The sequence below is a fragment of the Protopterus annectens genome, chromosome 1.part0 (assembly GCF_019279795.1).
Source record: "Protopterus annectens isolate FY-2018-M chromosome 1.part0, PAN1.0, whole genome shotgun sequence".
NCBI classification, from domain to species: domain Eukaryota; kingdom Metazoa; phylum Chordata; order Ceratodontiformes; family Protopteridae; genus Protopterus; species Protopterus annectens.
Window position 1 is genome coordinate 11,313,591 of NC_056725.1, and position 26,028 is coordinate 11,339,618.

The window sequence follows — 26,028 nt, forward strand, 5'->3', positions numbered from 1 at the left end:
TTATTACATCAAATAACAAAAAACTCTACTAAAGGGAATGACTTTTAGTAGAGTTTTTTGGTTATTTGCCTTATTAGTTTTATCAGTACTAGTTTTATAAATAGATTTCTTAAACATGAACTTTTTATGGTGTACATGTGCATATACATGTTAGGTAAGAGGTTGTGTTTTTCAATACCGAGATGTGCTGATATTTTAAGAATAACAATGTAGCAGGATATGATGTAATAATTGTTGTGATTAATGTGTATAAATTAGCTCTGTTTTATGAGTGCTTTTTGGCTTGAAGAAACCCACATCGGTGAAAACGCTTGCCACTATTTGCAATAAAACACTTGGATTTTAGTCTTTATGTGGACTTGTTTTTTGGCTTCCTGCCTTATTGAAACTCATTCGTTCATGCATTTTATCTGATGTTGATGCTTTATGTTATGCTGATACAGCTGAACAGTCCTGGTCTGCTCCTCAGCGTTTTGACTTTGTGCTTATTCGCTATAAGTGTTTTATCCTGCCAAATATATAACAGTCAGCCAGCTGCCATAGCTTCAGGGCAAATTTGGGTGCCAATCCCTTCAGAATGTTCCTACCAACAGACACAGGGAGGGTAAGCCCTGAAAAGCCAGTGCCACTGCTGATACATAAGGAACACAAGGACTTTAGAATGTTCTCTTGGAATCTCAGCTTGTGAAAGAGATCTCCCACTCAAGTGAGAGATTCCTGACACTTTGAAAGAGATAAGCAAATCATCTAAATATGGAAAAATGAAAATGGATAGCCTGTAGCCTGCAACAAGCTATAACAGCAGCTAGCCATTTTGAGAACTGTATTGGTGTTCAAAGGGTAAAGCAGAGAACTGATAAAGTGATACAGACACACAAATCTTAAGAAACATCTGCATTCTGGATGAAAAGGAACTTGATAAGCATCTTTTAAATGTAGAGTTACCAGGAAACTTGAATGAGGAAGAAATGGTTACAAACTGTGAAGTGATCATTCAGAAGTTAGGATTATCTCAAACAGGTCTAAGAAGAAAGATCCAGAAATGTTCCCAAGCATCTTCTCTCCTTGGCACTAAAAACACCCTTGACCAAAAATCCTTCACCAACTTGGGAGGGAGGCATCGGTTCTATCACTCCTAGGAACAGCATGTAATGAAGACAGGTAGAAATAAGAGAGTCTGCTATGAACGATAATGAATACCCTCAGCAAGGAGCAATATCCTCTCACTGCCATCTATAACCTTGATAAATGATCTTCAGAACCCATTTGTCTGAAACTGTTGCCAAAGAGAAATTTCTAGCAGGAAAAGTGAACTGCCAGGTTGGAAGGAGGGAACAAAGTGCATTAAATAGTCAAATTAGGGGTTCCTGAATTCTTTTTGGAACACCCTTGCATTTATGCCAAAATTGGATAACGAATTAGAGAATCTCTTAGAAATTTTGAAAAAGGAAGGTAGAAACATTTTAGAAATTTCCTGATTTAACTTACCCCTTTATCACACTTTTTGATCAGCCCCGCAGCAAAGGTACCATAAAATGAATCTCTACTCAAAAGAAAAAATAAAATTTAATTATTCAAATCTTCTCGAGAGGTTCTGAGAATGCAGCAAGGCAAACCTCCTCAAAACAGTACCAGAGGCCATAGCCCTGGAAGAATTATCAACAGAGTCATACACACACACTGTAAACAAAGAGCAGTGACTAGTACAAAAGAAGAAACTAAGTAATTCAAAGCAGATGTTCCTCACAAGAAGAAACTGCAGACCAAACATTCCTCAAACTTTCAAAATTAGTCAGAATAAGCATTAATTTGTTAGCTTGACAAATCAAAATTCTGAAAAATCAAAGTTGCAGAAGCATACACTATTTTCTCGAACACATAGGTTCATAGATAGGTACTAGATTATCGGCACTGGGACCTATATAAGCCTAGCGAAAAAGGTTCCCTGGCTTTTGCCACCCAAGAAAATAATTTTCCTGTGCCCCTGTCAAGCAGTGCTGATCCCTAGGGTGAATTTTCTATTTCCCATCCAGTTATCAAGATTTTTCTTAAAGAGTGCCAATGAGGAGCTTTGCTTGACATGAATGGGTAGTTTGTTCCAGAGTATGGCAGGTGTCTGGGACAGGAATCTACGGCTCCAGCATGTTCTGTTTATTGTGGTGACAAGGTTTAGGTCCCTGGAGCGTGTGGTTCAGAGAGATTGGGATTTCTTTAAGTGTAGCATGTCCAACAGCTCTGGGTTTAACATAGCTTTGTATGTTAGGCAGAGATCGCCTCTGAGTAGGCGATATGCGATGGAGTAGAGCTGGAGATTTTTGAGACAGTCTGCTTATGGCATCTGTTTGAGGCCGGTAATCCTCTTAGTGAGGTATTTCTGTGGCCTTTCCAATTGTTGTAGGTGTCTTGTGAGACACATGCCAAACAGGGCATTGTACTCTATAATGTGTCTGATGAGAGGTGAGTAGAGTGGAACAAAGATCTCCTTTTTTCTAGAGGAGAACCCTTTTGTGATGAGGTGCACCAAGTAGAAGGATTTCCTGACTACTGTGGAGATGTAGTTAACAAAGGAGAGACTACTGTCCACCTGTGTCCCGAGGTCTCTCATCACACTTTCGGTGTTTAGTGAGCTACCGCCTATGTGGTAGTTCATGGGTACCGAGTTTTACCCAAAGGGTATGGCAATGCAATTCTTGGCAATGAGCTTGAGGCCATGACTTTAACACCAAGCATCTGTCTCTGTGCGGCCCTTTTGTAGAATGTCTACATCATTAGGTGATTCCATTATGGCTCCCAGTTTGCAGTCATCTGCGAACTTGGTTATCCAAAAGACCTTCTGTGTTGGCCTGCACTTCAGAGAAGTAAATGCCGAACAGGAGAGGACCTAAGACCAAACCCTGTGGTACTCCACTTGTCACTGGTCTGAAGTCGGACTTGGAGTCAGCTACTTTTACTGTGTGGGTTCTGTCAGTGAGCGAGTTGGCCACCCATCTTGTGACATAGGGATTTATGTCCAGTTTAGTGAGTTTATCTATAATTCCAGAGTGGGGGATGGTATTGAAAGCCTTGGCGAGGTCAAGATAGGCTGTGTGCACTAATTTGCCCTCGTCTACAGCTTTAGTGACTGCTTCAAAGAAGTCAATCAGGTTTAGTAGACATGATCTACCTTTTACAAACCCAAACTGAGTGGGGTCCAGGGTTTGGAGGTTACCTATGTCTTTGTTTATAAGCTCCAAGATGATACATTCCATGGCCTTGCAGACCAGGTTCATCAGGCTAATGGGGCGGTAGTTTCCAGGGACCATGGTGGCACCCCCTTTGTGGACTGGGATAACCGTCACTGTGCGCCATTCAGTAGGAACATAGCCTGAGGTGAGGCTATGATTGAACATGGTACTTAGGTGGGGTGCCAGTTCGTTCTGTAGTTCGTGCAGTATGCAGCCTGGGATGTTGTCTGGTCCCATGGATGCTGTGTTTTTGGCTTTGGAGAGTGCAGTCTTTACTTGTTCATCCGTGATTACAGGAGCATTGCATTCTTCCGATACTAAGATTGGCCCTTTGGAGGGTGAGAGTGGGGTAAAGTTAGCACTGAACCTATCTGCCAGGATGTTGGCAATATCGGTTGGTTCTGTATATTTAGCACCAATGTGCTGTAGCTTACAGCAGATCTGAGTGTTGCCCTTGAGATTCTTGACATAGCTGTATAATGCTTTGTGGTTGTCTTTGGAATCAGTGGCAATTTGATTTTCATAACTGGCTTTGGAGGATTTTATAAGGGATCTCAGCTTCTTGCTGAGGCTGACCTGGGAGTTCCTCCAATCTTGGGATTTTACTCTTTTTTTGCAACAGCTTCTTCCTTCTGTTGTAGGGTTTGTTTATGACAGGGGACCACCAGATTGGCTTCCTTTTTTTGGAGGATAGCGACTTGGTTCTGTTGGGGATGGCACAATCCATACACTAGTGTTTGTGTATATACAGTGCATTTGTGTAAGATTCAGCAGTCGTACCTCTATTTTCCATCTGCATGGGTGTTGTGAAGTTTGCCACTTCTGTCTTAAAAAGCATGAAGTTGGTTCTGGAGTAGTTTTTGACAGTGGTTTCCTTAATGGGGGGTGGGGGTGGGATATGGATGTATAGGGTGATTAGCTTGTGGTTGAATCTAACCAGTGAGGAGTTCAACTCTGGCATAGAACACCGGTTACCCATATTGGTAACGACCAGGTCCAGGATATCGCTGCCTCTGGTGGGGGTGTGGACAAGCTGATCCAAGGCATTAGAATTTATGAATTCCATAAAACGTTGAGTGAATGAGTTGGTACACGAGTAGTTTTCCCAGTTGATGGCGGGGTAGTTGAAATCGTCCATAATTAAGGTATTGGATTGTACTGTAATATTTTCCAGTATCTTAAGAAATGAAGAGTGGGAATCCTGGGACATGGTGGGGGATCTGTAACAAGCTACAATCTGGATTGCAGTCCTGCCCAGTGTTAGTTGCACTTGGATAATTTCGGATGCATTATGTTGAGCAACTAGCCTGGAGGTGTGGATATCCTTAATGAATATGGACACGCCTCTGCCTTTAATGTTTCGGTCCAGGTTAGGTGGCCGAAAGGTGTGGTAGAAATTATAGCTTGGTAATGCAGGGGTAATCTCTGGAGCCTTGAACCAGGTCTCTGTCACTCCACAGATGCCTCGAGTGAGTGCATTTTGAGGTTTAGACTTCTAGCATTGAGTAGCATTACCCTCAGAGTTTGCTTGCTTGTACCTGTTACAGTGGTGAATTTAGCATTTGAACCTTGCCTAAAAAAGGCACTATAGGGATGGCAAGAGCCTTAGCAAGTATCCAGAATCCCAGGGGCGACAGGTGCAGGTTATCTCTGGCAAAGCATCGTGGTCTGTCAACCATGTTGTCCCAGGCAGACAGATACTGGATCCCCTTAGAATGACACTAGAAGCTTAACCAATTGTTGAAGTCAATCATTTTGTCCTTGTACTGTGGTATCATTCTGGGAGATGGCAGGATGCTATTCAGGGCTAGGGTCATACCTGCCTGGCCTACAAGATCAGAGAGCTCCTCCATGTCTCTTTTTATGTAGTCCAGGGAGCTATGTCTCAGGTCATTCACACCAACATGGACAATGACAGAGTCATATTTGTACTTGTTGTGAAGTGACCTGAGTTCGTACATTATGTGGTGGATCCTGGCACCCGACAGGCAGCTGACAGTAACTTTCTCCTTGTTTAGCCTGGTGAGTGGGACATCTGTGTGCCTAACTATAGAGTCACCTATGACTAGTGTGTTGGGTAAGTTGTTTTGCCTTATGGGCTGAGGTTGAGTGGCACACTGACTTTGTGGACTATGTGTCATTTGGGTAGTGTTGGGGTATGGTGGTTGTCTGCGTTTCAGCTTAGGAGGTCTCTGTTACTTAGGCAGATTTTTATTGAGAGCCTCCGTGAATATGGGTGTGTGCTTTGTGTTTCTCTGTGTGGGTTTTGAAGGACTGTGTGTTGACTATGGTGTGGTGCAGGTGTTAACTTTCTCCTCTTGACTGTCTAGTCCAGTCTTGGCTAGAGAGAGCTTAGCTTCCAGTTTGGCTATATAAGTGCATCTCTCACAGGTTGTAGTGTTGGGTGGTAGGAGGAGAGGGCTGTCAGTGTACGAGGCAATTGCTACATTGCCCCAAGATGCCCAGATTCATCAGGTGGACAGGAGAAAACACCGGGAGCTGAACCATGGACATGCCTGGATAGGTGCTCATTAATTTAAGTACTAAGAACTGTTTTCCTCTTGACAAGTGAGGAAAGATGAGTGCTGTAATAATTTGTAGTTTATTGAGTGCTTACAATGAGTTTTGAGCAAGTGCTGAGCACATGGAAACAGTTTTGAGTGCTGAAACTAAAAAACTGGCTAGTTCTAGCTAAAACTAGCTAGTTTTAGCACCAGTCCCAAGAACAGAAGCAGGCCACTGCCTGTTTGGTGATCCACAGTCTTGTCCCAGATGATGCAAGGGTCTGCAGGCGTGTAGCCTTTTTCTGGTAGATGCCTCGAATAGCAACCAGCCCAATCAGGTATGTTAAGCACAGACACTCACTCTCCAACCAGAGTCAGGAATCAATGCAGTCTGCTCCTACTCTCAGCAGGATCAAAATATACACACAGATTCTAAGCTGTCACCTATAAAGCAGTTATTAAGCTTTCTGGTGATCAGCAGTCTGCAGGAAATAATGTAACTGCACTCCTTCTCTCACCAGGAGAAAACAGAAGCACTAATCCCAAGATGACTACTGAGAGGTAGAATGTGGGCTCTAGAATAACTGGTGGTCTTGCAATAGATGCTTAAAGGTAAGATGAAAAAAAATGGTTTATCCTAAACACTGCAATGTGCACTAGAGGAGTTAGATGTGAAAGTAGGTACCTTAAGATTTACCTGCCTAAAAGTTAAGTTTTAGTGGAGAGTCACTATTTTTAAAACAGAAAAATAGATTGAAAGGGGGTGGTCACTTTTGTATTCTGGTACTACGGAATACAGTAGGATGGCCAATAAATTTAAATAGTTGAAGGGGAGTGATTTCACAAAATGATAATTATGCGCTTACTCACACCAGCCAGTAAAAGCAGACAGGAAATGAGATATATGGTCAAATTAACATAAGGGGCAGGCAACTAGAAAGACAGTGGTGTTTAACAACACAGCAGTAACTGGGTGGGAAAAATTTCTGTCTGACTCACAAGAGACAGGCTGTGGTCTCTTTTCAAGTTTTAGTATGCAGTTAAAAGCAGAATACAAGTAAAGAAAACAAATCACAGTATACAAAATACAAAAAGGCAATAAAGTAATACAAAACAAGAAATAACCTAACCTTTCCCCGCACAGCAAACTGTAGCAGAATCTGGGTGAGCCTTCCCAGTAAAGCCACATCAATAATCTTTCCCATCCTTATCAGAAAGAGTAGGATAGGAACTAACCGTTTAGCAGCAGTAGGGGTAAAGCTAATTTAAAGTTTTTGAAAGTCACTTTTTCACACAAAAATATAGTAAAAAAAAAAAAAAACTTTAAAACACTTTGCCAGCCTCATAAAGTACAAGAAACACAATTTCCCACAGAAAAATGCCTTTTTAAATACTTTAAACATTTAAACTTACAGGAAAAAAGAGGGCTATTGTTGATAGTCCGTTAAAACAAAAACTCCTAGCTTTAAAATAACTTTCCTGAAGAGGTAAGTATTAATAATAAATAAAAATAACTGACTGGAAGCTTTTTTCCCAAGAGGAACTTATTTGCAAACAAAAGTACATTCTGAAAAGCCTCAGAGGAGCATACGTTTGGGTGACAGTAAAGCTCTGAAGGGCTTGTTGTCTAAACCCGTCTTTTAGTTAGCCCAGTTCGAGCTCCTTGACAGTTTGGGCCCATGGAAGGTGCCCTGAAGCTTTGGAAGCTGGGCAGCTGTCATATCCTTTTGCAAGATTTAACCGATACATCCAAGGTTACTGCGGCAGTGATCAATATGATGAACATCAGTTATTTCACCCCATGCATAACCTTACTTCCTCCCTTCTTTTATAGACTTCATAAGTAGGACTCCCATAGACCTGCTCGTATACATACTCTGCCACATGATGAAACCTCAGTCAGATATGTCTCCTAACTAGAGCTCATAACTGCTGCCCTGGATCCTTCATCAGCAGCAGCATCTTAACTACATTCAATGGAGTGTTTTGTCATCCGATAAGCAGTCTGTGTGAAATGCAAAAATACTACCTTTAACTCAACATCAGACACATCCCCATATCTTCTCCCTCAGGTGGTCCAGGACGGTCATCCAGAACTTGATCATGCATGTCTCATCCTAAAGCCCAGGAAGGTAGGCATGTAAGACTTTCCTTGGGTTGGGTGTTATTAACAGGAACCACCTTGGACCATTTTCCTAGATCTGTAAATAACACTCCTGGATCTGCCATTGGATTCCTGTATAAGTACTTGTGAATCTCTTGCACCCTGCAGAACTTGCACTTTTCTTTTAGGTGCACGGGGCTGACAATCAGGTTGCTAGGACCCTGTCAAGAAAGCATCCTTCAATGTTCCTAGAATAGGAGGAATTACAACTGATTTCTGGTGCATCCAGGCTTAATAAATCAAGATGCCTTACTTGGGCAGTAGATGCTTTTTTACTTCTCATCTACAGAAATCCATCACCCTAGTATAAGTGTCGGCCAAAAGTATCTATCAGAGAGACAGAGACAAAGAGACAGTCCTAGTTTTTAAGCCTTCTTCATTATGTCATCATCCTAGAATTCCTAAGTGTAGTATGGGAAGGACAGACTTCCACTCCAAACATGCCACCTTCTTCCCTAACTACAATGGTGGAGACCCACCTTCACCCTCAGGAATGACCATTGAGAAATCCTCCATGAGTCCAAGGTAATTCATATCAGGAAGGTTCCTGCAAAGGACTGGTCCAGACTACTGTGCCTCATTCCTCAGGCAAGGTGTGCTCCAAAGGAGCATCACCGATGATTGAGAAAGTATAGGTGTCAGATAAGGAGGGCTGTAATCTGCAACCTGAGCTGGCACCATCCGAGCAATCAAGAACACTGGACAAGTGCAATGAATCTGCTGTGTTCCTTTCTGCCTTTTCTCATTTTTTTTTTGTTTTTGAGGGGAAGGTCAGAGAAAGATGATCCAGATGTCACCATGGTGGACCAGGCTAAAGCCTTCCAGTCTCTTCCACTCCAAGTACTTGGAAATGTAATCTAGTATTCAAAGTTTTGAGAGAAGAAGCTTTGGTAGGCATAACAGTGTTTGACTTGTTCATTCAGCATCTGCTCTAGGGCATTTTTAAACTCTGTCAACTCTGCATACTCCCAAAAAACATGGCATGAGTTCCCATGTGACTTCTTACACTCCAACAGTTACTCACACTGATCCTTTGTAAATTTGTCCACCCAATCATTTCTGTCAGTCCTGGCAGAGTTCCACACATTAATTTTTACACTTATTATGAATATTTACACATAATTACCACCTTTTATAGCCCTATCTTATTTAATTTGCAGAAGTGGGTGGGGAAAACAAATAGGTCTAATTTCTGGGTTTTTCTCAATGGAATGTCTGCCCTGGAAGGCTGAAGCTGGACTTCCACTCCACTCCAAACCCTCTGAACACTTGCTTACCCATTGTCTTTATTGTATTATCCCGCAAGACAGAAGCCTAAACCTATCGTGTAATCCAAACACTTAATTTGCTACCTGTCATTGTATTTGTAACCCCCCCCCCCGATAATTTTCTCCGAATACCACAGTTCCTTGTCTAATTTGGAAGTGGTACTCAGTCATAATGGAAGGTTGGACAAGAGCATCAGGGAATCCTCAGAACTGATAGCGGCTCCAGGTTTGAAATAAACAGTGAATCTTGTCTACAAGAGACTCCTGACATCAGCTTGGACATAGGAAAAGTAAATATCCACAGAAGCAGACCCAAGGAGGAGACCTGGGGAATTCCACTAGTACTGAGCTTTTTAGAGGAGACAGTCTGCCACCAATTCTGATGATTTGTGTTCTGTTTGTGAGCCACTTCTGCTGGTCAAAGTTCAAAAAACTCAGGAAATATACTGAAAAATATATAAAAAAGGATACAAAACAAGCAAATTATGGCTTACCCAAAGAAATTCTATAGGTAAGCAGGAAAAGAAACTGAGACACCACCAAGAACAGAGGAAATGATCAAATTCTGGAGAAACACCTGTGATGATACAGCTGAAGACAACAAAGAACAAAATGGATAAAATAAGTAAAAGAAGACGCAAGAAATTCTGATACAGAGGATGTGGACTGGAATGAAGTAACAGCTGCTGAGATTAAACTCTCTAACTATATGTATTGTGGATCACAAAAGTGAACATCTGCTTGACCACTATTCCCCTAAAGAGAAATAAGACCATCACACTCAAGCACCTTAGTAAACCAGACCAGTGTACATTCTTCCTTGCTAAGTTATTTGCCTTTAAAAAAAAGTTAATCTTAATCCTATTTTTACTATGCAAGTGGCTAGCACATTACTAGGACCCTGTATGGTATTTCTCTCTAATCTGCCAGCAGGCGCTCCCTTCTATAACTCTCACCCCCTACTGTCCTTTTTTTGTAACGATTGGCTTTCTCCCCTGAAAACTTCCACACTCAGAGTCACAGCTTGCTCTGCAAAAGAGGCATTTTCCTAACTGCAACCTTTGTTCTACTGCTTAAATAAAATACTTAGACCCCTTGTCAATTCCAATGTTTTCAGGGTACTGACTCGAAGCTACGACTTTTTTGCATAATCCCTCCATATCAGCCTCGTAGCTCTGAAGCCCCATCCCCACAGCATTGTTATTCTTCCCAGTATCATTTTAGTCTTCCTCCAACCTATCCCAAACCCCTCCCCATCATTATTCTTGCCATCATCTTTTCAGTAGTCTTCCATCAGTCTAGCCTAAACCCCCCCCCACAGATCTCAACCTGTGCTTATTTAGGCACTGAAATCAAAAGGTGCCATTCCCTAAAACATAACCTTGTAGGGCTCTAGGTTTCTTGGCGTCCTCCAGTAGTGTGCTCATCATGTAAGTTTATATCCATGTGTAATTGTATTACTTTCTAACTATATTATGTGTTTGCCACCATTGTGAACTAGACTGATGCATATGTTATACAAATGCAGTTTACAGCTTAGAACTGTATTTCCTTTAACTATATTATGCATGTTTTGTCACTCTAATGACAAATACAGCTTACAGCCTAGAACTGTATTGTTAAAGATACATTAATGTGACTTTATTAATTTGTTACTACAGAGAGTAAAATGTTGAATTAGCTTGTGCAGGATATTGTTACATACCTTTAAATATTGCGGCTTGTGCGACTACACCATACTGTTTAACCAGTATTTCAGTTTATACCTGATAACTGAAAGTGCTTAAGCTAATAACTAGATTGTAGAGGTTGTTCTTTTCTTTTTCTTAAACCAAGTGGTAACTGAAAGTGCTTAAGCAAATAACTGGTTTGTCAAGGTTGTTTTTTTTCTTTTTATTCAACCCAGTGATTAAGCTGATGATTGTTAACTGAAAGTGTTCATGCTGATAATAACTAACTTCTCAAGTATTTTGCTTAACTCAGCTGATAATACACTGAAATTCACTACTGTTCTTGCTCACTCTAACCTTTACCAACATCCAGCCATCTGGCTGTTATCTCTTTCAATCTCTAACTGTATGCACTGCGGACCACAAAAGTGAACATCTGCCTGACCACTACTCCCCTATAGACAGAAATAAGACCATGTTCAAGCAACACAGTACACAGGACCAGTGTATGTTCTTCCTTGCTAAATTATTTTCCCTTAAAAAGTTAACCCTGTTCTGACTACACAAGTGATTTGCATACTACTAGAACCCTGTACTGTATTTCTCTCTAATCTGCCAGCAGGTACCCTCCCCTTCTATAACCCTCTCCCTACTGTCCTTTTTCATAATTATTGCCTTTCTCCCCTGAAAACTTCCACACTCAGAGTTGCAGCTTGCTCTGCAAAAAAGGCATCTTCCCAACTGTAACCTTAGTTCTACTGCTTAAATAAAACACTTAGACTCTTTGGCAATACCAGTTTTTTCAGGGTACTGACCTGAAGCTCTGACACAAGAGCTAACTGTTTGGTTTTTGTAGACTCCCTCCATATCAGTCTGATGGCTCTACCTGCTACTTTCACTCTTGCTACGCTCAGGCTCACTCCACTCCCCAACCCTACCCTCATTCCCACCCACCCCATCACTTACATTTATAGTCACCAAGCCCCTCCCACTCAACAGCATATCATAACAACAATCTAATTACCCTCACAGAAAACATTCCCTAATACTAACTAATAAGCAACTCTACATCCACCCAACCTTAATATCCACTCCAACTCTAACACATCATACTCCTTATTTACTTTCCTTTACATTTCTCTCCCTAACACACTCAAATATTACAACATTATCTTCTTAATAACTATTGGTCAAGCATAATTAGATATAGCCCATACTTTCTCACTCATATTATAGAAAATGTTACCATTATATATCGCTATCCTCTTACTGCACTCCCTAGCCACATACCTATCACTCACACATAAACACACCCCAACCAACCATGTTATAAAATCACATCCCCTCTTCCACACCACAAGAAAGACTTACACTTTGAGACATCTCCAACTATCTATAACACCAAATTCACTGGCCAATTCAATCTCACTATACCTGACCACCTTAATGTAACAAGTATCTCCATAAGATATCACAAACACATCTCTAAACTACTAAACAGTATTGTCACTATAGCTTCTAAACTCTTGATAAGTATCCATCCAAATCCAGACTCCTGAATTACCTTCCCATCAACAAACAATCCTTCTCCTCAAGTCCAGAATACTATCTATAAAACACAAAAAGAATCAGACCCACTAATTCTCGACTTAAACCTCAGAAGCACTGTTAATAAACTTCATGAATTCCATGCCACTCTTTCACTCTACTCACCAGATATCACCATCTTAACTGAAACCTTGCATAAAACACATATTAACAATACTGAGACAATTCCTCCCGGCTACAACATTCTCAGAGCAGACAGACAAGGAAAAAAAGGAGGAGGTGTAGCCATCATTTTCAAAAATAATCTTATAGTGCAACCACTAAACCTACCTCCACCATCCTTTGACAAAGCAGAAATACTACTAAATAAACTCAAAATCAAAATCAACCCAAACACACACCTAGGCATAATAGCCATCTATATCCCCACCAGGAGACAACCTTACCACTACAGCGCACATGCTCCACTGGGTATCAAAAACAGTTTCTCAAGAAACCATTATTATGGATGATTTCAGCACAGACTAGTTCTTGTGTAATTCCCAAACCCCCAGCACCCATATCAACCTCTATGGCTTCACACAAGTTATCCAAACCCCTACCAGAATTGACAAAAAAAAAAAAAAAACAAACACAAACTATCCTAGATTAGATACTGACTAATAAACCCTCCCACTCACAATACTTTGGCTCTCTCCCTGACAGTCTAAGTGACCATATACCTACCTACCTATCTACTCAGGCAATGTATAAAACCCAACTAAACACATCAACTACCATCACATCTGTAATAAAGAAAAACTTTAACCCCCAAAACCATAAAATCCACTCTCAAAGAATGCAAATGAACCCTTCTTAAGACACTGCCCCTAGATTCAACAATAGAATACTTCAATGAGACTTTGCTCACAATTCTTTATAATATCGCCCCACTTAGAACCATACGCAACAAAGCAAATTATACCCTATGGCTAACAAATGATACAAGAACCCTCCTTAAACTTAGAGACAAAGCCTGGGACCAAAGGTTCACTAACAAATCATAGTCGACCTGCTTAGAATATCAAAAACTTAGAAACAAAATCAAAAGCCATATCAAACAAGACAAAAATATTATGGCAATATACAAGAGAAACACCGAAGAAATCTTCAAAAATTTTGGTCAGCAGTTAAAAAGATACTTAATCCTGGGCAAGTATCTACCCCAACTCCTTCCATAGATACCACCCGATCTCCATTGACGAACTTTTTAACAAATATTTCACTGAGAGTATTCTTGCCCTCATCAAAAATAATTGCTCTAATCAAACAACCTCATCTATTATAACCAATAATGAGAACACCTTTTCCTTCCAACCCATTCCTGCAAATACCATCCAAAAACTACTTAGTAAATGAAAACCTACTACATTAGCAGCAGATAACGTGCCTGCCAAATTTCTCAAAATATCATCCCCAGTAATCGCACATCCTGTCTCAATACTTAATCACTCAATCTCAGAACAATATGTCCCCAAGATCTGGAAAATATCACACATAATCTCTCTCCACAAAGGTAGCAACTCAACTGAACTTTCAAATTATAGGCCAAATGCCATCCTATCCCAACTATCTAAAATCCTAGAAAGGTGCATCCACTCATAACACCTCCAATATCTCACAAATAACAGGTTACTAGCTAATTCTCAACACAGATTTAGACCACATCACAGCACCACTACTGCCCTCCTAAGCTTTTCTAACACCATCAATCAACACAGAAATTAAGGTAACATAGTCGTCTCAGTTTTCCTTGATATGTCCAAAGTATCTGACGCTGCATCCCATCCCAAGCTACGTACTGCCCTTAACAACCTAAATCTTAGCACCCCAGCTATCACCAATACGCAATGAAATGGTCGCAAGACCTCTTGCCCCTACTCCCTGTAACATTAGGAGTTCCACAATGATCCATACTTGGCCCCCTGATTTTTAGTATATTTGCCAATAATCTAAGCTCAGCCACATCTCTAGCCTCTACAATCCAATATGCAGACAACTCCACACTTCTATTTGCTGCACCTATCCTACAACAACTCCAAGATATTACACAAAAATCCTTCACTGCAATTGAATCATCACTCTCAAACTCTCAGCTCATCCTTAACACTAGCAAATTAAGCTTATGATCTGTCACACCTCTAGAAGACCAGACACCCCCCACACATACTTTTTTCATCACAGCCACAGACAATACAATCATTTTACCAGAAACCCAAACAAAACTACTAGGATTAGTAATTGACAATGACATGAAATTCGGCCTACACATAGCACAAACAGTCAAGAAGTTACACAAAAAATTGAGCATCCTATATGGAATCAAAAAAATTAAACCAATAGTACCAGGATAGCTATTGCCAGAACTAAAAATTTAAACCAATAGTACCAGGATAGCTTTTGCCAGAACTCACCTCCTATCTACCTCCTTTATGCTTCTCCATTACTTATTAACCTCAAAAAGTCAGACCTTGAAAAATTAGAAGTTTACCATAACAAGACTGCAAAGTTTGCAAAAGACTCACCCCACACATCACACCACTGCCTAGCTCTAAAACAACTCTCTTGGTTAGAATTGCCTCACATAATGTCCTATAAGCAACTGATAATATCACACAAAATACTTCACCAACATGACAAAACATCATCTATCCAGAACATTATATTACCTTATTCTAATGACGGCACACTTCGCCCCACCAAGTCCTTATTAAAAGTAACCATGGCTACAGATACTGCAGGAGAAACACTTTACCCTAGCCATCAAGCAAAACTCTGGAACACTCTCACAGACTCTACCAGATCTACAAGCACAACTCATTTAAAAAAAATACTTAAAAACCACCTAACTCCTAGCTTTGTTCATGTAACACCCCAGGCTAGTTCCACCTAACTCCTAGCTTTGTTCATGTAACACCCCAGGCTAGTTTCACAACAATATGCCAGGTTCCTCTAATGATTAATGAAATACACAAAACTAGCCACAATCTTGTACCACTTGTGTTTTCCCTCACATTTTAAAAAACTACTAGCTCTCTCTTTTCACCTATCTCTACCGCAAACCACAACTTTCCCTCACCCTAAGAAAAAAAAAATTATGTAGCAAACTGTAGAAATATATACTATATCTTCCTGAATGACATACCTACAGTGGATATAAAAAGTTTACACACCCCTGTTAAAATGCCAGGTTTTTGTGATATAAAAAAATGAGACCACAATAAATAATTTCAAAACTTTTCTCACCTTTAATGTGACCTATAACCTGTAAAATTCAATTGAAAAACAAACAAATCTGTTAGGGGAAAAAATATACAAAATAAAAAATGTACAATAAGCTTGTTGCATAGGTGTGCACACCCTTAAACTAATATTTTGTTGTGAGTGCACATTCTTAAACTAATACTTTGTTGAAGCACCTTTTGACATAATTACAGCTTTCAGTCTTCTTGGGTACAAACCTACCATCAATTAAAGAGACTCTAACTCCAAATAAAGTTCAGCTGTCCTAGTAGGATTTTCCTGACATTTACCCAGTTGCCTGCTACAGCAAAAACCATGGTTCACAGAGAGCTTAGAAAGCATCAAAGGGATCTCATTGTTGAAAGGTATCAGTCAGGAAAAGGGTACAAAAACATTTCCACAGCATTGGATATACCATGGAACACAGTGAAGACAGTCCTCAAAAAGTGGAGAAAATATGGGACAACAGTGATGTTGCAAAAAACTGGACGTCCCTTCAAAAGTGATGAAAACTGGTCAGGGAGGCTGCCAAGAGACCTACAGCAACACTGAAGGAGCTGCAGGAATTTCTGGCAAGTACTGGTTGTGTACTACATGTGACAACAATCTCCAGTATTCTCCATATGTCTGGACTATGGCGTAGGGGTGCAGGATGGAAGCCTTTTCTTACACAGAAAAACATCCATGCCTGACTAAAATTTGGAAAACAATACATCAAGTCTCTCAAAAGCATGTGTGAAAATGTGTTATGTCTGATAAGATCAAGGTTGAACTTTTTGGGCAGAATTCCAAAAGGTACGTTTGGCACAAAAAACAACACTTTGCATCACCAGAAGAACACCATCCCCACGGTGAAGCATGGTGGTGGCAGTATCATGTTTTGGGGTTGCTTTTCTTCAGCTAGAACTGGAGCTTTAGTCAAGGTGGAGGGAATTATGAACAGTTTCAAATACCAGTCACTTTTGGCCCAAAACCTTCAGGCATCTGCTAGAAAGCTGAAGATGAAGAGGAATTTAATTTTCAATACAACAATTATCCCAAACATACATCCAAATCAACAAAAGAACGGCTTCACCAAAAGAAAATTTAAGTTTTGGAATGGCCCAGCAAGAGCCCAGACCTAAATCCAATAGAAAATCTGTGGGGTGACCTGAAGAGGGCTGTGCACAAGAGATGCCCTCTCAATCTGGCAGATTTGGAGCACTTTTGCAAGGAATAGTGGGCAAACATTGCCAAGTCAAGATGTGCCATGCTGATAGACTCCTACATAAGAAGACTGAATGCTGTAATTAAATCAAAAGGTGCTGCAACAAAGTATTAGTTTAAGGGTGTGCACACACAATAAAGTATTAGTTTAAGGGTATGCATACTTATGCAACCTGCGTACTGTACGTTTTTTTTTTTTTTGTATTTTTCCCCTAACATATTTGTTTGTTTTTCAATTGAATTGTACAGGTTATAGGTCACATTAAAGGTGGGAGAAATTCTGAATTTATTTATTGTGGTCTCATTTTTTTATATCACAAAAACCTGGCATTTTAACAGGGGTGTGTAAACTGTTTATATCCACTGTACAACTGTGTTTCTTTCCTGTATACCAAACTGTAGAAATAAGTATTATCTCTTTTTCTTGAATGACATACCCTATGATTACAACTGTGTTTTTTTCCCTGTAGCATTGCTGCCTCACAGCAAGAGGTTCTCCCATTCGATTCTTGGCTGGAGTGGTGGGAGTGCCTTCTGTGTGGAGTCTGCATGTCCTCCCCGTGGTTGGGTGAGTGTTCGAAAGACATGCGTAAATGGGCGTGCCTTAGTTGAAGGTTGAACGTTGAGCTGGCACCTCGGCGTTTGTCAAAATCTACTGCCAATCATTAGCGGACCGGAGTTCCGCTGTGGCGACCCCTAACCGGGAAAAGCCGAAAGACAACAACAACTGTCCTACAGATCACTCAACTTTGTAACCTTTTATTGTAACTATCACTATATAATTTAACATGTTATGTATACTACAAATCTTTCTGTGTATGTGGAGGTTTTCTCCCTGGGCTTCCGCTGAAAAAGGGTGACCACCCAGTCAGACTTTCCCGGTAAATAAATGTAAAATAAAAAAATAAATAAATAAAATTTCCTTAATTTACCTTCCATTGCGCCTTGCCTACTCTGTCCCTTTTCTTGGTAATCTTATTGGCAAAATCTCCTTACTCCATCCATTCAATGACTTATTTTTCAGTATAATATCTGACATTTTTCAGTATACCAGACATTTTTCAGCATACTAGCTGACATTTTATATGAACAGTGAGAACAAAAACAACCAGGTAGAACATTAACACCTGCTTTCAAGCAAGACGCACACTCATCATTTGTGATTTTTCACTCGTCTCATTACCACATCCTTCCGTTTTGTTTTACACTCCCCCACTTGCAGTACACATAATAGCTTAAAAGTATCCCTTTAAATAAGGAAACTCCATGTCTCCCATCTCTAGGACCATCTTATTCCACTTAAGCTTAGGTCTTTTCCATCCCTTATTTATTTCTTGCCGTAAGTCATCTCCAAGGTGATAGAAGTATGGCTGGCCAACACAGAGAATCAAAGAGATCAAAAACATTTTACACTGTCGCTATCTTACTATTCAGATCCATAATTCAGAACTCCCACTTCCTTACCTTTCGAATTATCGTCTGTTTAGTTTCCTCCCACATCTTCTTTGCCATTATCAAGGAGTCTTTCCTAAGCCACACTCCTAAGTACTTAATTTCTGTATGCCCCAAAAGGAAAGAGAACTGCAGCACTAATTCATATACGGGCACAAGGTTTACAGATGTGTCAATATTTTTCTTCCTGGAACTGTACAGGTAAGCATTACAACGAAGCTGGAGTAGAAATGTAGAGGCTGAAGGACAGTCTCCTCACTAAAATGTGCCTTTGCATCAAAGTGCAAGTTTATAATGCTCATGCATGCTGTCTAGATATTCTCCATGGCATCTATCAAATGCTCCCGTACTTCGTAAGTGAGATTCTGAAAACTATTCCACAGGTCCTAACACTCACCAATCCCACATTAAACTTTCTTTTACCATTTTCACATTTTTGACTTTCCATTATTTCAGTCAAAACTATAAAGTCTTTAATTACTGCTTCCTATTTTCCATCTTTCCTACTACTTCCTGAATCCTGCAGCAACACCACACTGCATTTAAAACTAGATTATTAGAACATGTTAGGGACATAGTTAATAAGAGGGAGGAAAGTGCAATAGCTGTGCACTTTAACAAATTTCACAATGGTAATGTTAATGATTTATAAGGCACGATTTTGGAGAAAATTCATACATATGATGATGCAAATGAATTAAAAAATAAATTGCTTTTTAAAGAGTCTACTTATATTTTAAAGTTTGGTACATTGTCCCCTAAGGGGTTAAATAATGAAATTAATTGGAGGTTTTTTGTTTAATGTTTTACTTAAAGTGATTAATTTATGTTTAATTGTATAATTAATTAATTGATAGGCGTATATAGGCAGGTAACTTTTTGTGAATGTTATACTCCTTGAAGGTTTGTGCAGCCGAGACGTCAGAGTGTGTTTTAAAATAAATTTCCTGTGGATTACTAGCTGGTGGTTCTATTTACTTCCTGAATCCTATTGTCTTTCCACTTGACAGATGCCTAACTTTTCAATAAGTAGGAAGACATGAATGTAATTTTCCCTCTATCCTGGGTTCTTACCTAGCATTACAAGTACACGGTTAGATTTTGTAATTAGCTAGAACTCTATTCCCACAAGTAAATGCATTATATAGCATCTAGGCAATCTGTTCCATTTCTTATACCTGTGGGAATGGTAAAATGAAAAGCACAGCTCCTGATCGGATGCAAGTACTATATCAAATACTGTGCCTCTTTGAAATCATTTTAAAATACTGCATATTGCATTTCCTACCAAGGGGCAAGTAATAGGAAATGTCACAGTTCCTCTCTGAGTCCCCTCCCTTCAGTCTGAGAAGTACAGTTTGTGAATTCCAAAATAGTGCCTATTTAATACCATGCTCTTAAAATGTATATTCAGACTATTAAAATGCTAAGCAGAATGACAAAGTTCTAGTCAGATAAGTATTATGGCAAATGCTGCTTTCGGGAATTAGTTTAAAGCAGAGATGCATAGAAGTACACAGCCATAAAAAGAATCTCATGCCCATGTGAGGATGCACACACGCACAAGTGGTCAGATACATATTCACAGACTATTTCCTGTAAAGGGGACTACTTTTTCTTAAACACCAAGAAAACAAATATCCTTTAAAAAGCCATTTTCGTGTGCCAACATGTTCTCAGGGCATTACTCCTTATTTATACAGAACATTTTTGTTCATTCAGACTATGGAATGAGTTTGCTTGTGATTTCTGTATTACTGTATATGATTTTTTAGCCTCACAAGATTGGCCATCTAGAAGTCTCCACACAAACAAATTCAAACTACCAATTTTTTGAGTTGAATCTATCTTTGTCCACTGTTTAGAACACAACCAGAAACAAGCCATTAGGTCATAAGCTCTCCTCAGTAAAGTTTGAAATAAACAAAATAAATAACCCAAAATTAAAAATGTAGAGAATTGTTTAGCAGCTTACTTTAATAGGGAACAGCCTTCCAGGGACCTGAATGACTGGGGCAGAACTGAAATACTCTGAGAACATGCGGATGTTGATTGTGGCAGACATAAGAATGACCTTCAGGCTGGGATGTTGTGGAAGTAGCTTCCTCAGAATGCCCAGTAAGAAGTCACAGTGCAGATGTCGCTCATGCACCTCGTCAACTATCACCACATTGTACTGGGAGACTGTTTGCTCTCGCTGGATCTGTCGAAGCAGCAACCCTTCAGTTAGAAATACAATTTTAGTGGCTGGAGATCTTGTTGTCTCAAAGCGGATCTGGTATCCCACCTAGATATGAACAAGAGATTGTGAGACTTGCACTTCAACATGACATTCAATACAAATATGCAACAGTACTTGAATTCATCTCCATTCTTAGACATGATGGATGAAGCTTCTTTCAAAATACTGGTCAAGCTCTATTTTTATACATAGGAGAGTGAAAATAACATGCAAAGTACAGTATAATACATTCCAAAAATGTCAGACAAATGAAGCACTTCCATGGTACTAACCCTCACTCCAGATACATGTACATTTCAGATGCACACTGAAAAGTGAAGAACTCCTGCACGCCTTGTAGCAAATTTCACTTTTCATATTAGACAAATGATGGGCCTCAAAACAAGCTTGCAATTACTACAAAAAATAGCAAGGTAAGATAATAATGAAATCAAGCACTGAACGATTACCATTCAGTAGTTACTACAAGCAAGCAGTATTCCAAGGAAACCAATTTACCACTCACCTCTGCTCCCAGCAGTCATGTGCTGTTAATTACTTTTTTTTTAATTCTCTCTTAGTCAGCCTTGTTTCTGCTAAGGTGTTTCCACTGCCTTCCATTACTTTAGTCTCTTTTTATTTTATTGTTTTCCCCGGTTATACATTATATTTCTTCCCAGTGACTGCCCGTACTTACCAGTCTTTCTTTTTGCCCTACTGTATTAATTAGGTCCTCTGCGAGAAGTTTTAGGCCTTTATGTTGTCCATCTCTCACAGTTATTTCTTTGTTTTCCATGATCCTCTTCTACCCTTCTTCTGCAAGTCCCCCAAAACACTACCTTTTTATTATTTTGGAGGCTGACAAGATGCTTTCTATTTATAATCTATTTTAACCTAACTTCACTGTTTTTGGTATGCTACACACCACAATACCCACCTTTTGCTGTACCTTTGGACTGAGCTACTGCTGCAACCCTCTAAAACTTCAAAATGATACCTTACTACAAACTTCTGAGATGTAAATTTCTTTTACATCTGCCTTTCCTTCCAATATTTCTGAAGTTCGCTCTTGGTCTATCTTCTGCTGTCTACTCTAATCTTAACATTCTAGTCCTATATTCTACTGTCTACTCTGTCATAAATGTTCCAGTCACTTACATTTTCTGTCCACATGCTCTCACTGGGGTTTAATCTCCAAAGGTATCCAGATGAACATCCATTCATGTTCATATAATATTAAATGCACACTTCATTCATTTTGAAAAGTTTCAAGAGAATTACATGAGTAATGCCGCTTTCTCTTTAGGAAGAACTGATCAGCATGAATAAAATTATACAGACGAAAAGACTTCTGGAATGTAAAGCTCTTTAACATTTCCCTTTGTCATTGGCTACATCAGCACTTAATTAACTAATTAACTTATTGATTGATTTGTTTACCAGGAAAGTTGAACTGGACACAGGAAACCTTTTTTCAAAGAAGGCAAGGGGAGAAAAACTCCAAGATATCATATTTAATGCAATTCATATTTACAATAAATTTTATATTGCAGTTTCAGTGAATACATAGCATAATAGTCAGTATAATACGATTTGTACTGATATTCATAAACATTAAATTTACAAGCCTTGTATTGAGACTTTACAGATAGAAAAGTGGTGTATAAGATAGGTAGGACTAATTCAGGTAATAAAACAGAGTGAGACATTAGAAGAGATAAGCAATTTTGAGTGTTAACAGAGAAGTAGTAATGGAATAGTAATTTGATAGTGCTAATTAGACATAGGTATGGTAGTTTAAGAAGTACAATAAAGTGAGGTAATAAGGGGATGAGCAGGTTAAATGATTTAGTGCTTTAAAGGGAAATATAAGAAAGGCGAGGAAGGGTATTAGAGAGCTATGTCCCAGATGAGGAGCAGGGACAAAGCCATAAGGCAGAGAGAAAGTCTTTTGGTAATGGTTTGAAAAGATGAAGGTGTGTGACCTGATCGATACATGAATTTTATTCCAAGTTTTAACTACACTATTGGAATAGAGACTGACCCAGCAGCCCTTTGTGATTTGTAGATGGTAAGCAGTTGTTAATTATTTGACCAAAGGAGACAATCAGGAAGATATTATTGGAGTAGGGGTCTCATTGCTGGGCAAGCGGATGGCGTATAGATACATTTATGGGTTAAGGTAAGCCGAGTATAAAAGATAGGTGGTGAATAAGCTTGAGGCAGTTAAGTGTTTTTAGTGCTAAACAGTGGTGGGTCTGGTAAGGTTTGTTGCATGCAAGTTTTGCAACTTTGTTATAGGACTTTTCAAGTTTAGAACTAAGTGAGGCTTGCAGGTTCGTCATGATAGGGGCTCCATACAGGAGACAGGGTAAGAGGTAAATGGTAGCTACAGCTACCTTGGCAGAGCTGTAAGGAATTTCTTTATTCTTTGTAGGGTGTCTGCTTTTTGATGAGTTTTCTTGATGGTACTATGGATATGGAAATCAAGGTTGTCGATTGTCATGCCAGGTAGTTTTGCATGTGGAGTAACTTCAACCATGGTACTATTTAAGGAAGACATTTTTTTTCTTGGAAATGGGATTTTGGAAAAAAGAGAAGTAATTTAGTATTTTGGGATTTAGTAGCAGGTGATTACCTTGTACAACAGAGTTAAAGGCTTCCTGAGTAATTCTCTGACAATGCATTAGATTGTCAGAAATGCATGTTAGGGTAGAATCATCAGCATTTTGTATGAGGGGAAACCTGCTGAGAGTATTTATGTGAATGTTAATACACTATAGAGTAGAAGGCCAAGAATGGAGCCCTGTGGCACAACAGTATCAACAGGAAGAAAGGGAGAGAAAGGAGAGGGCCATTTAATGGACTGGTAACCATCAGTTAAGCAGTTGTTAAACTGTATTAGTGTGGGTAGTGATAGCCCAAGGGAAGACAGTTGGTAGAGGAGTTTTTGGTGAGAGACTATATCAATAGCTTTAGAGAGATAAAGAAATAAAGACGAAACAAGTTTGTCATCATCTCTGGCTTTGTTAATAGCATCTGTGAAAGTTAATAAGGCAGAGGTAGTGCTATGGTCAGGTCTAAAACCATGCTGTGCAACGGTCAGCAGCTTTTCCTCAGGAATAAGTTGAAGAAGTTGCGTGTGAATGCACTTCCCCCAGAATTTTTGACAAAGGGGATAATATGGAAATAGGTCTGAAATTTGTTACATCAGATGAGGTTCCTCCTTTATGAAGGGGAATGATGAAGATTTTTTTCCACAGAAAAGGAACATACGATTCCTTGAAGGATCCGTTAATTAGAAGAGACGCAGGATAGGTTTCTCTCTTTCAAAAAAGGTATCAGATCCAGGAAGATTCTGCTCCAGTGCAACCAAGAAATCTGGAGATATGCATCCATCTAAAAAGGCAAGATTAGTCAATTTTTCATAAACCTCTACCCAGTAATAATTCTGTGCCCCCCAGATTCAGCTTGATTTGCAAAATTTTGGAAGTTTCCACCTGGAGTTCTAGGAGTCTAGAACACCAAGCAGCTCAGTTACTATGCAAGGATGCAGAAGCTTCACCAACTGGATTCCTGCTGGTGCACCCTTGTACTTTGTTACGGCAGTTCTCTTTCAGCTGAGGACTGTGATTAGACTACTGACTGCTGATCACTTATTCCCAAGGACATGATTCCCTGACTATATAATAAATGCTAAGCATCTTCTAGACAGATGCTTAACAGACCTCCCCCAATGGCAACATGTTGACCTCGATAATTAAGGTTTAAGTTATGCAAGGGCTCATCTGTAACTTGGACCTAGACACAGGCAAGCAAGAGTACCAGATCATGGGATCTGCCTCTGCAGTGACTGCTGGAAGGACATAGGTGATCTAGTAGGAAAAGATAAATCATTCATCTAGTTAAAGAGAGAGTCTGATCATCTCCTGTACTTACTAATGAAGTGACAGTTTCTCATGTCAGCTGATCTAGAGGGCTCATCTGTCTATCAAGCTGATGCAACAACTCATCCTGTGACTTTTTAACCTTGTGATCTTGCACTGCCCATGTTTTCCACCACATCAATCTCTCTCCCAATACTGGGGGGGGGGGGATCAGGCTGCCACTACGCATACTACATTGGGTATTTAAGCTTATATTTCTGCACAAAGGACTACTATTCCATCTACAGTAGAGAGTCAATCATCTGAACGTGAATTATCAGAACCAGCCTTCCTAAGTTTTCAGGTAGGAAAAATCATAAAGTCTGAATATGTAAACATTATATCTAGTTGCTTGACCAAGTTCTTCTAAGCTTGTAGCCAAGCTCATGTGTGAAAAATATTCTTTATTGTCCATTGGAATCGATGAATGGTTGAAAAGTGTATTCCTGCATGCAGAAAAAAACAAGATTTTAGAGTTTTTTTATCTGGTGCAATTATATGATTATCCGAACAATCTGATTATCCAAGCTACCATAGTTCCCAATTAGTTTGGATAATCAAGTCTCTACTGTACAAGAAAAGCTTACTTGTGAAGAAGACTTTTGGATATTTGTATACTCCTATAGTGAGTTAGTGTTGTGCAGTTTTCTTCTTTCAGTTTTCTAGGCAGATGAGAATGCTGCATTCACTTGCGGAGTTTCCTTCAAAGACCCTTCAGGCTATGTGGATGTATATTTAGGTTTTTTGCCACATAACACTAAAGAAATGCACAGTTAAACACTGCCAAATTACTGTAACAATAGCTTTATTGCAGTTTCCCATGAAACAATTTCTGGATAAATACTGCATGAATGTTGCTATCACTTGTCCCTCCATAAGTTAGGATAGTTTAAAAGGTAAATTGTACTATGGTGTCCCACAACTTTAATATAATAACAAATTTAAGTTTAAATCTTGGTCCTCATAGATGCAGCATCTTAACACTGTACTAAAATGCTTTCCTCTATAAGACTTTGAAACTGTTCCAACATTAAAGTACCCCACAGCAGATTAAGACACTGTTAGAAAAAAGGCAAAATTAATCCTAAACCCTATGTACTCACTAATCCCTTGAGAAAATTCAGTTGTATATAAGTGGGAATAGAAACACTGGGCAACAACTTCGCAGATACAACACTAGCAACACTGGATTGCCCAGAAATTCTAAAGACAGCAATGACAAATATAATCAGTATCAATATCAGATGATTGATAAAGACCAACTCCGATAACTTTAGTGTTGCAGAAACCTGGGTAAAAGATGTCTGCCTTACTAATCATATAGTGCCTTATTTTAATAAATTTAACATACCAGAGCAAACATTCAGATTTTTGGGTTCTACTATTTGCAGAAAATAGTTTCCAGGGTACAGTACTTCTGGGAATAGAATGATGAGGATTCTGACTGTTTTGTTATTAAGATACTAGCAGAATGCAAATCAAACCATGCACTGTACACACACACACACACACACACACACACACACACACACACACACACACACACACACACACACACACACA

The 26,028-nt window shown here is 39.4% G+C and overlaps 1 protein-coding gene across 1 annotated transcript in view; it reads right to left on the bottom strand.

Annotated features, from left to right (window-relative positions):
• The window catches only part of DHX34 (DExH-box helicase 34), a 1,598,514-nt gene that overhangs the window by 1,526,683 nt on the left and 45,803 nt on the right, over positions 1-26,028 (bottom strand). Inside the window, exon 2 of the mRNA XM_044078772.1 lies at positions 20,294-20,605. Within this exon, the coding sequence (XP_043934707.1) occupies positions 20,294-20,605 (312 nt within the window). The remainder of the gene's footprint in view (positions 1-20,293; positions 20,606-26,028) is intronic.